The sequence below is a fragment of the Neopsephotus bourkii genome, unplaced genomic scaffold (assembly GCF_033783945.1).
Source record: "Neopsephotus bourkii isolate Nb327-2 ecotype Australia unplaced genomic scaffold, CSIRO-AGI_Nbou_v1 NB_126, whole genome shotgun sequence".
NCBI classification, from domain to species: Eukaryota; Metazoa; Chordata; class Aves; order Psittaciformes; family Psittacidae; genus Neopsephotus; species Neopsephotus bourkii.
The window spans coordinates 1712172-1725053 of record NW_026900643.1 but is presented as its reverse complement, the minus strand read 5'-3'; the positions used below and the strand labels follow the sequence as shown (position 1 = coordinate 1725053).

Below are 12882 nucleotides of genomic sequence, written 5' to 3'. Positions count from 1 at the left end.
AATATTTTTTTCTTGATCAGTAGTAGTAGATAAAAATACTAAACTTCTATTTCTTTAACTGCAGCACCAATGTCAAGCATGTGAAGTTAAACACAGTAATACAAAAGCCAGCATACTGCAGGTGAACAGTGTGTACTCCAGAAACTAAAAAAAAGGAAGCTTAAATCTCCAGGACAAACCAGTTACACTTACTTTGCAGAAAAATCTGTAACCACCTTCTTAACAATGACTTTGTGCAGTTCATTTGAAAATATCTAAGAATAAAAAGCAATACTGACTAAAGCTATGTAAAAATCCTCAGCAAAAGCTGTTATCAACTTAATCATTCAAAAAAAGTAACAAATTTATCCTTTTACAAGCTGCATTCCTGGGAGTTTTCTGTGGTTTAGAAGACCATCCAGTATGCTGTAACTTTGGACATTGTGTGGTTTATTTTTATAGTTCTCAGTTAGTAAATGCTGACTCTTTGTTTCAAAATAATACACTTAAGATTTTAAGATTGTTTTTTTGATGAGTACAATATTTGGAAATTATGCAATGAATTTCAAAGCACTTCAGGAACATGATATTGTCTCTGAATTGCTGCAAAGATTCACATTGACTCTACTATCAGTAGGCCTGGACTTTTAACTTGGCCTAAATTTAAGGATATTCCCATAAACACACGAGTCCAGACCTTGTAGTTTGGTTCATATGCAGATATCCTCATGCTTACAGAGCTCTGATTAAGTCAGCAAGGCTAGACATCAGCACTGATCTTGTGTGATTGGATTACTGGGTTGAAGCTGCAATTTGTCCTACTGAAACCACTTCGTTACTTACACAGTTAAATCCTACTGTCAGATTTCTTATTGATTACACTTTCTGAATAAAAAAAAAAAAGGAAACCCCAAAACCCCACAGAAACCTTGCTTGCTTTCTCCACCTTTTCAATGGACTAGTACACTGTCTGGTTCTGCCTTACCAAGTTTACGTAGGACTGGAAGGACAACAACTCTGGCGAAAAATAGTAAAAGTATTATTTTCCTTTTCTGTGAAACAGATGTAAAATACTTGTGATTCTTTATTTCCTGTGAGCCCATTTCCAGGCCTTATTTAATGCCACCACTTTGTGGGATCAGAGATATTTGACAGAGTTCCTATTATAAAGGAAAATCAGATCCTGTTTATGTTGCTTCTTGTCTCAAGCTGTAATTCACATCTTCTCATGTTTCTGGCAAAATGATTTATCAAAATTAAACCAGAATATGTTCAAAGCACTTTTCTTTTTTACTTGGTTGGTCGGTCTTTTTTATGTTGGGTTGAGAAGAGTCAGCTTGGGTATGTCACTGTCTATCACAGCTAGAATATCTGCTAGGAAGCAGAAGTGCAGTTCCCTCTGAGGCAGATCAACTGCTGGATTTAACATGTGAGTAACAAAAATCTACCAGGGGTATTTTCACTGATAAAAGCATTCTTTTATAGTAACTATAGTAACAATAGCAATAAAGAAAATGGAATCAAACCTTTGGACAGTGCTGTTTCAATAAGGGCCTTCAGAAAAAGCACTTTCTATGTGAGGAAAGAGAAACTGCTAAATAGTCCGTTCAGGAACAGCAACAATGCCTAATGGATACTTTATGAAAATATATTAGAATTAACTGTAAAGTAGCAAAGATTGAGGAACTGTCTGTAACAAAACATCCAGTGATGAAAATCTCAACAGCCTTCTAGGCTGCTGGTATTGGCAAGTAGTTCAGCTAAACAAAAGGAAATCAGAAGTTACAGTTACAAACTGAACCAGTGATTATGAACCAGTGAGAAAATGTGAGGAAGATCTCTGAAAATGATGTTTGACAGTGACAACAGAGACCAGACAGCTTTTATTTTGACCAACAGATTGTTGGGAAAACAAACTGTAGAGCAAAGTGAAGTACTTGAAACAGGCTCCACTCTGTACAGATGTTCTCACTCAGAAAGCAGCTAGAGGGACCGGAAGATAAACGAAGGCTGTCCAACTTTGAAAAAGGTCTGGATTTTCATTCTGTCTTAATAAGTAAATACAGTTTTTGTGGTAGTCCGATTTTCAGCCTGATAGAAAATTCAACAGCTACAGACATGACCTAAAATGACAGATAACTGAAAATGTACAAGCAAGACCTTAGAAAGGTGCTATACAATATCATAAAAATATTTTTTGTTTTAATCTTAAATGCTTTTATGTCAAAGGAGGGGAGCAAAGACCAGAAATTGGAAACGTTGTTAGTATTCTAACTCTGGAGCAGGTCATACATGCTTGCAGGCAGCGTGCAATACTTGGAATGCAAGGCTAAGATCTGAAAGGCAATTCAGGAACCCCTCCTGCAGAAAACATTTTTTATTATTGTTATAGAAAGCAAGACAGGATTACTGAGCTCAGAAGGGTTATTTGTGGATAACTTCCAGCTGAAGTGATAAAGGGCTCCAGCCACTAGCCAAAAAATAAAAAAGAGCATCAAAAACATTCTGCTTGTCATTGCTGCTGGCTTTTTGTTCAATGAGGTGAGCATTTGTCTTGTGTTGGTTTTGGTCCTCTGCCCTTGGCGATACTTTTAACAATGAATAATACTTGAAAGAATTCCAAAATGTGTGGGCTTTTTCTTTTTCCCTTTGAACTTTGAGCTTAAAGATAAATAAAGGAGTAATTTGGTATGTCTAGAAAATATTTGTGATAACAAATAGATGTAGTGGTCCCTAATGGTCAGGAAACTAACAACGTGCTTTTTACAAGCACACCACAGCCCTTGATAACAAGAACCCCACCTAATATTTTATTTTTTAATTGAAGGTGAAGCACTGTACCTACTTTTAAAAAATCATCTCCTTAGAAAATGTGAAATGTGATCATCTTCAGCAGAACCTTTGATATTTGTGTTTAGCTAGAGGATTTTTTTGTTTTTTTAACTTTTAAGCTGCTCTTTTATCTGCCAGAAAAGGCAAGATCTAAGAAACACACTGAAGAGGAGATGTTTGTGATGCTAAAAGGTTCCTCTGGCAGTCTCAGACTTGCATAGAGGAAATTTGGGCTCCTGTACAGATGAGCTGCTCTCATAGAATCCAGTAGTATGAGATAAACAGTCTACCACAAAGTCATAGGCCACCACCTTGAATCTGACTTCAAAGTACTTCAGATCCTAAGCAGAAGAAATTTGGATATGCACGTCATAGGCTGTCTATTCCTGACTTTACAGAAGTATACTGAGTTCCTTGAAGCTCCCCATGTACTGCAGGCATCATGTCCATTTATATAAATACACATAAAACGACTGATAAACCATCTGAAAGTGATGACAACATGAGTGATTAAGACTACATCACATCACTGTCAGAGTAGGGTGGCTGGAACATCATGGGCAGCCAAAGAGATTAGAAACCATTACTTCAGTATGTACCCTGCAAATTCCAGAAGCGATGAGGAATCTAAAGTGAGAATCTACAGCAGAGAGAGCACTGATAGCACTTTCTTAACTGTGAATGTCTAACCACATGCTGAAACTTCACAGACCTTACTGGATGATTACACTCTTTTTTCCTCCTGCCCTTCCCCCCCCCTTCTTTTTTTCCTTTCAAATGCTTGTTCTGAGGGAAAGATGCTCTCAGTATTCATCATTAGGAAATGTAGACATGTTCATTTTGTACTCAAGGTATCTATCAGTCTTCAGGATTGTCAATACCACTTCTTTTCAGAATAAATCCAGCACATACCAATAATATACTTCCTCAAAATATAACACAGCATCAAGGGATGCTGAGATCAAACACAAACTATAAGTTCATTATGTCTTTTGAGTCTAAAATCCAAAAGTCACCTGACAGCAATTTTCAGAAGAAAAATCTGAAAAGTGAGGGGTTTCAGTTTTGTTTTTAGTATAGTTTTTTTAATGCTCATCATTAAGCAGAGGATACATGTATATTCCATTCCTTTAATTTGAATATTTTATTCAGCAAAACCAAGGTCTGGCATATCTGTTAATACTAAGGTAGTTTTAAACCTGAAGAGAAACACCCAGGATGTTACCCTCACCTAAGAGAGTTGCAATTCTATGTATTTAGCATGGCTTGCTTTCCCCTTCTAAAGTGAAACTCTGTTACAAGATCAGAGATAGTTAGGAAATACCTTGGAATTAGATTGAATGTGTCTGGATTAAGGTGCGTAACTAAAAAACATGCAAGAAGAATGCCTATGAAGAATCCTGGGGGCTAACATGATTAAGCTAGCCTAGATGATGCATGTCCAAGGCCAAGCAAAAGACATTTAGCCCTTTTATTCTCACCCAGGTTTTAAATTTGGTTGGTATTCAGTAAACACACATCTCCCAAATTGCATCCCTGAAAAAGCCACTCACTGACATCATATTGTCAGAAACATGATCTTTTTAAGTAGAATCTAGAATTTATAAACTGAAAAAATTGAATGAGAAGCAGCAAAACTAGCTCTGTTGTTGACCACAGACAAAAGATCATTTTTAAAAATACTTTTATTTCTGTTTTTAAATAGCTTGATAAAACTCATCAATTGGTACTCAAGAGTTCAACTGTAAACAGTTACATTACCACTGTGTATAGATTTTGCACATTAATCTATTTGCAGCGACAATCCATAAGACAAGTCAAAGTCAGCATATTTATAAACTGAAATGCACTGTGCTAAGAAAAAACAATGCCTTTAACTGAAAATATATAAAAGACTGATGTTTGACTCCCTCCTGTGGTGTAAGCGAGCAGCATCACCATTAACAGCTTCTGGAAGCTTAGGTAGCTCTCTGTATTATTCAAAAGTCTGTATTCACCTCATTAGAACAGATTTCAAGTTTACTATGGAAACTCCTCTCACAAGTTAAAAAGTGTTACAGTAAATTTCTAAAATACATACAAAGTTGTAAACATCTTTCTCTGGAACAAACAAAAATGGTTTGTGCCAGCCTCCTCCCATCTCCCACACTGCGATAAAAAAAAAAAAAAAAAACAGGGCCAAAAACCAAGGCCATAGACTAAAATTGTTGTGCATGGGTAACATCATAGCTTACAGGAAGAATTAAGGGTCAGCATTTAAAATTAGTGTTAGTCACCAGCAGGTAGCAAAACCCATTTTCAGGGAAGTTCATGGAACACTCAAAGTGATGAATCAGGCACTAAGCATTAGATTTACCTACTTTTAAGAACAAAAGCTTAACTTACATCTAGGTATTTTTATATTGGATAATACGCAGATTTGACTACAGACAGAAACTTAACACCAATACTGTCACAAGTTTGGGGTTTAACCATTTTTTGCTATGGGGTTTATACAAATCTTCCACAAAGAAAGAAAAAGAAAGATTTGTGAAACAGACTATAATATTGAGATCACATAAATAAACTTCATCTTTTCAAGGCAGATATTCTTTCTGGATGTCCCTCTGGCCATTTTCTGATTTGTTAGCTTTTAAATTTAGTTCATTGTGAACAATGAAATAACCATCTGCTTGGTCTGGATCTTTTATCACCAGTTCCAGAAAGACTAAGATAATTGAGATTTTGGAATGCAATACAGGACTAATTTCAAAGTACACAACAGCAGGATTTACTTAGTGCAGGGTGGTAAAGGATAGCATTATTCTACAACTTCTGTATTATTCTTGTTTTCACAGTAGCAGCAGATTGATATCTATGTTCTAGTGTATTTGAGCTGATCATAAATATTAGTATTTTCAGATGCAGCAAGTTGTTTATCTGACATCGAATACTATTGAATGCAGCTTTTCCTTGAGGACTGGAGGCTTTGCAATTTGAGATGTCAAAAGTGGATTAATCACAAACATTTAAAAAAAAACCCAATAGTTTATTTTTATCAGTTATTGACTGTGCATCACAGAAACAAGTGGCATAACACATTTTATTCTATGCACTCTTAGAAAAATAAAGTTTCAAAATACTAAGAATGTTTGTGAATTTTTTAGAAAGATACACCAATAATTAAAAAACGAGGAGTATTGAAGCTAGTGTAACTTGTTTAAGCTTTGACCTCAATGTATTTGATAAGCCCCAAATTCTAGCTGCAGTTTTCAGCTGACAGAGGTACTACAAATTCAAATTAAATATTAGATTTTAATCAAAGAAGCAGTTTGGAAGGGAAAAAGCAGAAATGTCACATTGACCACCTATTGCTCGGCCCGATGTACCACTTTTCATACACCCTAATGACGGACTACAGGTACTTACATCTCTATGTGATTTCTGTCAATTTGTTATGCATAATTAATTACAGGGAAGTCTTTCTGCAATGGAATAGCGTAGCAATATATGCTTATGCTGAGAAATTATGGGGGAGGAAGAGAAGGAAAATACACATAAGAACAGACCATAAGACAAAATGAATAACTTGACAGTAAGATGGTATATTAGGAGAGTCCGATGTGCTTGCTTCTTCCAAAAATTCAGTGTGCATGCCTAAAATGAGGGGCAAGGGAGGAGCAAATGAGAAAGAAAGCAAACTTTGGCCAAGTTTAAGAAAGTGCAGTTTTTACAGTCCTTAAAAACCAAACAAAACAACAAAAATACCCCCCAAAAACCCAAACAACAAAAACCCAACACTGAAAAAGCAAAAGGCTAACAACTGTCTACAGATAAAACTGTCTCATACTGCATGACAATGCACACTATAATTTCTAAGATTGCACTAGCTAATATCACACCAAGTACACCACCATCTCTACTTCATTTTGCATTGTAATGTCAGAAAGTAAAAAAGCATTTGCATAAGCATTCCAACACCATACTCTGATAAAACACTTTTTATCTACATGCAGAGCTCTGTGTGCACACATTTAAAAGTATATTTTCTTTTTCAAAGCAGTACACCATATAGTAAGTTGTCACACAAGTGTACATTTATGGGAAACTACTAGGCAATTCTCTAAATACTGGATATTTTCTTACTTAATTTGTTTTCTAATGCCAGAAATAGAACACTGCTATGCAGTGCAGGAAAAATCTGGACACTGATACATATTTTAGAAAGTATGAGTTGTTTAGTAGAGCCCTAACATTTTGCTTAGAAATACCTCTTTCCAACACCAACAGTAGAGCAAGACAAGAGGGGAACTGGAAATACGAAGGCAACTCCCGGTTCAGTATAAAGGTCCTTTACCCCTCCTAAAAATGTTATTCTTCTGTACTGTAACAATCATCCAAGACAGTCTAACAGCACACTTCCTCAGAAAGCTTTCCACATCTCACTAATTGAAGCTATGACGGTCCATACAAACTGGTTCTTAACTGAGACACCTTCCATCTTTTGAGATGAGTTAATATTAAAACACTTTTAGGAAGAGAACAGTGGCCTAAACCATACAGCATTTGACTTATGTATAGTTTCAAAGGACTGCCATCCTGCTGGTTCACTATTCTCCCCCCAGACAGTAAAACCCATTTGAGTGCTGTCACCACCAGTCCAACAGCTCTATTAGTGCAAGAACAGTGCTTTCAATTTATGGCCTCCCAAAGCTTAAAGTGCAGTATATTATCTGAGATTTTAACCTACCAAACTATACTTGAATTTCAGACGGAATGTTCAAGTTAGAAAGTTACCTTTTAGGTTTTAAGCAATAAAATTCAAGGCAAAGTACATAAACTATCTTAAAATGGATTAAATCCACTCACCTAAGGCGTATTCTTTATAACTTATGTTTAATATACATACAATACATCCAAAAAAATATCAATCATTTTGCTTAGCTGTACTGTATCTGTATTAAAGTAGCCCTGTAGTAAGTGATTAAAGGCCACTCAAAGCAAATTTGGCTTAAAACAGAATTGTATTAGTTGGACTGTGATAACGCAATGGTTCAACGTTCCAAGATCCTCTCCTGCACAGCTTGTCATTGATAGAGACAACCCTTCACACCCTGCTGTACATGTGTTTAAGTTCTAATTTACATGTAGTTTTGTTCCAGCCGCCCCTTTAAAATCAGCACAAAGAATAGGGGTATTAAATGCTGGATTCATGCTTTCACACCTTTAGCTACTCCTCTTGCCTGTTAATCTGACAATATCACCACCAAGTTTATGTACAGTAGAGCACAGAATCTTCCAGGCCAAACCATTCAGCTGAACAAATAAGGTCTTCGGTAACAATTACAGGTACAGCCATGCTAGTCAGTTATTTATATAGCACAGCACTCAGTTGTGGATCCAGGACTGTGTTTATATGCAACTTAAAAAAAGCTGACTATATGGGAAAATGATATTTCTTTACCTGTATAGCTAGTTCTAGAGATCAGGATGCAATTGCACAATGTTTTCTTTATCAATCAACCCATAGTAAACAGGCTCCAACCCCTCACCACCTTCATTTCTCTACTGTCAGCTCTGCCAAGTGTTTTTTTGTTATCTGTTGTATGCAGACAACAGCTTAACACTGTAAGTCAAATAAGCCAGACTTTTGGACGAATGTCTTTGTTTCTGGGGTTTCAGATCCACATTGCTTCAGCAATCCTGATCTACAAACACTCATGTTAATAGCACTGCAAGGATGATAAGTTGCAGCAGTGGAGATAGGAGTGAATAGTATGAACGGCTTGACTAATAGGAAACTTGCTGTCAAAATAATTACTTACAATATGTAATCCATTATTATTTTGAGGTTTTTGGTAATTTTGCAACAGGTAATGATGAAGTTAAGTCTAGAAGTTAAACAATTAATAAGAGTATACACCAGGGAAAAAGTTACTTTTAAATTAAGATAAATGGCTTCTTATCTCTTCTAACATCCAGATGAAAAGCCAACTGATGGTGACAATTAAAACATAACATATCATTTAACATAAGAAGTAGCATACCTTACTTTCAGGACTCAAAAAATTCCAACATTTCTCTTCATAACACTCATAACCATCATCTCTTCTTCATCATCAAGGACTCAGTGTGCAAACACCACATTAGAAACCCTACTGGCTTTCCAGGTGAATTCAGTTCAAAATAAATGCAACATCACTTACTCTCTTTCCAAAAGGAAGGAAACAAGCTAGCTAGCAAAAAGGATACTTGGTGTGTGAATCACTGGCATGACTTTACCCTGCATTAAGTCCTTACTTTTAACTCAGGAGTGAAGAGTGAGCTGAAAATGCATCCTAACCATATCAAACCCTCCCTCTTTAGGTAAGCCCACCTACACCAACTCTTTTATTGAGAATTTTGGAAACAGAGTTCAAACTCTGACCTACTGCACAATGAACTTCTCCAACTACATGCTGGTGGAAGCCTATTCCCGCAATTCCTTTTCACAAGCTGCTCTATTGATTCCAACATTCTTTCTCCATTCTTTGCCAAACCCCGTTGTCGGAAGTTTGTCCCAAAGCCAAAGTCAACAGGCCCAGAAATTATTACTGTGCTTCAGTGATAACAATCACTTTTTCAAGGAAAGAAAACATTCTTTTAAAAAGTTGTTTATAGCATCTATTGTCACGCAATAAAACTCATGAGATAGTTTAAATTAGAGCAGTACCATCCTTGAAAAGGAACACTGATGAGAATTATACTGTGTTGGAGATCACCACACCCCCCCCCAACAGCTTTCCAGTTTAAAGTATTTTAAGGACTGGTACATTAGTTAGTGCTGGATTCAGAGAAGGAATTTAATTCTACCAGAAACAGTTTCAGTCAAAATGGTTGTAAATAGCAGCCAGAATACTCTGCTAATACAAACCCTAAAGAAAACAAAGGATCTGTGGTAAACAATCAGATTGGGTTCTAGTCTAGTGTTAATGGCAGACCTGCAGAAGTCACAAAGAGTTTTGAGATTAACAAGTTCTTTCCACTCAGATGCAGATATTCCTTACCAAAAAAAAAAAAGTCCCTATTTTTGCAACAGCCAGTTTTACTAGCAATTACACAATATAATTTTTACTTTAGATACTTCTCACTGAAACTCACTGTAACCTTGTCTCCGTTAGTTTTCTATTAATGTTAAAAATAGTAACTATTAAAATCTAGTACTTTTTTACCTTCACTACTGCATACCGGAGACCTGCTAGTGCAAAAGCTAGCACCCAAATTACTAGCTGTACGATGTGAATATTGTTAGTCACATATTGTATATTTGAAAGCATTTGCTTGTATCCAAGTATTTGCTCTGAAGATACAAGGTTTAAGTAACAAAGGAAAAAACACAGTTTCTCGTTGTTTAGAAGTCCCATAACATATTCATTCAGTGGGGCAAGTTGGATAGAACAGAGATCAGGAATTCCACCAAGACCGAACTCTTTAAGAAATCCAAGCTGCAATTCATTATCTTTGCTACTGCTTATTTCTAATTCCAGAAACTGCACATTTTTATTAGACTGCAAATTTCCCAGCCAGAAGTGTGCAAAACATACAAAGTTCTCTCCTGGACAGCATGACCCGAAGTCTCCAGCAAAACTACAGGCTTCCTCAAACCAGCCTGGTACTGAAATATTGTTACTATCGAGGCTGTCTTTCCCAGAAGAAAAAAACAGATGAAATGAATCCTTCCAAGGAGCAGCTGCACTTGAGTTCCTCCCTGCTGATTCACTCCGACCTAGAGGCATTTCCTTGCCAGTAGAAAGCAGAGGTATAGTGTTGAAGAGAGAACAATTCCTGGTGTTAAAATAAAGTAACAACTGTAAACTGCTACTGGGATTTTGAGAACTGTTCAACATGGAATGCACAAGTGTCAGGTGAAGCGCTGCCTTGTGATGACCTCGGCCATTGTAATGAACTCGTTTCTGGTGTAAGTCTTCTTTCTTCATAGTCCTAGAGAAGACGAGCACAGCTTTGCTGTCTCACGACAGGCTGAACTTGGAAGAGTGTGACTGTCTCTAGTTGCAAGCAGCACACAAAGTCACAAGTCAGTGGATCTCAATATGGACCTAAAGAGAAAGAATGCAGGAAGTTATTACACCAATATCCCAGTTTTTTTGGTGCCCAGTACGTGGAAAAATAATAATTAAAAAAAAATTAATATAAAGAAAATAGCAGCTACAAAGTAACAGTAGCTCAAACAGGAGTCTTCCTACATGCTGCTTGGGCACATCCAGAGGGCTGGGAAGCATACCCAAATACAAACTTTATTCTGTAGTTTCAGTTTTATCTGCTACAAACTCTCTTTTGGTGACAGGCATCCAAGTGAGTCAGCAAATGAGCAGCTGGAGAGATTCGCTCTGTAACAGTAGCACTTTACTCCACCAGCAGAAAGGCAGACTGTAACTGATTAGAGGGGTAACATTAAAGGCCAGTATTAAAACAATCTTTTTGCAAGCTGCAGTCAGACACACAACACTGGAACCAAACAAGACACCATGCACAGCTTCCCAAAAGAACTGGTCAGACTGGCTGTACCGGCACAGTCAGAGGGTATTAGCTCGATTGTAGACAAATGCCAAGCCAATGTCCTTACAGGAGAACTACTAGGTACCAGATAGCAAGCAAAGGCTTGTTCAGCCATCCAGGTTATTAAGCTACGTGTACAACTCAGCAGCCTGGCTCCATTTCAAGCTTCAGCACTGTAGGACGAGTCCCAGAAATAAAAATATGAGACGCCCCATTTTGACCTCTTCCCATTTCAACTTACCTTTTAAAAGGCACAAACTGCAACCAGACTTGTCTTTCAGCACTTGGCCACTGGCCACATGTCAAAGCTTTCATTACAGCTGCGTTTATGAGGAGAAATAAAGTGTCCAGTCTTTGGCTGGAACAGCTGTTTGCTGTGACAGCCCATAGTCTGGTTCTGTTGCCAGTTAAAAAGTAAAGCTTTTCATTTCATCATGAAACCAATGAAACTTTAAACCCTACAAAGAGCATGAGCTCCTAATGCCTTTAGGTCAAAGCTGGTTTAGGGAGTTCGATGTCTTGTAGGGAAAGGCTTTAAGGCAGGAGACACAAATTAAATCTGAACTGTCACTTCCAAGCAATTATATTATTATTTAAATCTACCTCTATTTCTTCCCTGCCACAATTGTTCTTGGCTTAAAAACAAACAAGCTGATGAAGGAAATTATTTTCTTTGCTCCTTACAGGGTGTCAGGGATGTGCCATCGAGGTGCACACTCACAGGTTACTGCCGGTCTGCAAGTTAACGCTGAGTTCGCAACACGAGCGAACTCGAATGCTGCCCGTTTGGTGCTGGCGCCCGGAGCAGGCAATGTAGTGGGACACTCGCACATACACCGCCCGCCCAGGTGAGGAGACACGTCCCACGGCACCTGGCCGTTAGCCCGGGGAAGCGACAGCGGCCGCCGGGGGGGGGCCGCTGCCGGAGGCGGCACCGCCAGTTGAGGCCCGGGATCGAGCCCTCCCGCAGCCCCCGCCCACCTGCAGCCGCACGTTGAGCATCATGGAGGCGACGATGTAGAGGTAGGGGAAGTTGATGCGGAGCTTCCAGGCCAGGTCGAAGAAGATGAGCAGGGTCCTGGTCAGCCCCTTGCAGAACACCCCGTAAGACCGGGCCGCGGCCGACTGGGAGAGCCTTGCAGCCAGGGCCGACAAAACCGCCGCCATATACCCCCTCCCGCGGCCGCGCCGCCCGGGCCCCGTGGCCCCCTGCCCGCGCGCGGCGCTAGCTGTCGCTAGTGGGGCGGAGCCCTGTGACGTCATGCCGTGCGTACCCGCCGCACCGGGGCAGACGCGCTGACGCCCCGCCCTCTGCGCATGCCCAGAGGGGAAGGGGGGGGGCAGCAGGCTGCGGTCTCTGGAGGGTGGGGAGCACCCTGGGGCGGGGCGGGGCGGGGCGCGGGAAGGGGCCGCTCCCATCAGGGCTCTCAGCGGCGCGGCGCGGCGCGGCCCCGGGTGGTTGTTCAGCTGTGGGGCCAGGGCCTGCAGTGTTGCAATCGCCCGTGGAAAGCCGTTGTGAGAGTCCTGAGCTCCGCT

General features: G+C 39.2%; 1 protein-coding gene and 1 long non-coding RNA gene across 2 annotated transcripts; one reads left to right on the top strand and one right to left on the bottom strand.

Moving 5' to 3' along the window:
• The first annotated feature begins 859 nt into the window (after window positions 1-859).
• On the top strand, window positions 860-3181 carry LOC133219976 (uncharacterized). Its single transcript, XR_009727597.1, has 2 exons — window positions 860-1408; window positions 1879-3181. It is a non-coding gene; the product is annotated as an uncharacterized LOC133219976 (long non-coding RNA).
• A 3835-nt stretch (window positions 3182-7016) lies between these two features.
• LOC133219972 (small integral membrane protein 10-like protein 2A) lies at window positions 7017-12600 on the bottom strand. Its single transcript, XM_061367680.1, has 2 exons — window positions 12328-12600; window positions 7017-10886 (listed from the first exon to the last, which is right to left on the bottom strand). Exons 1-2 carry the CDS (start codon window positions 12511-12513, stop codon window positions 10866-10868), a joined length of 207 nt encoding a protein of 68 aa, XP_061223664.1. The 5' UTR covers window positions 12514-12600; the 3' UTR covers window positions 7017-10865.
• Window positions 12601-12882: the final 282 nt, after the last annotated feature.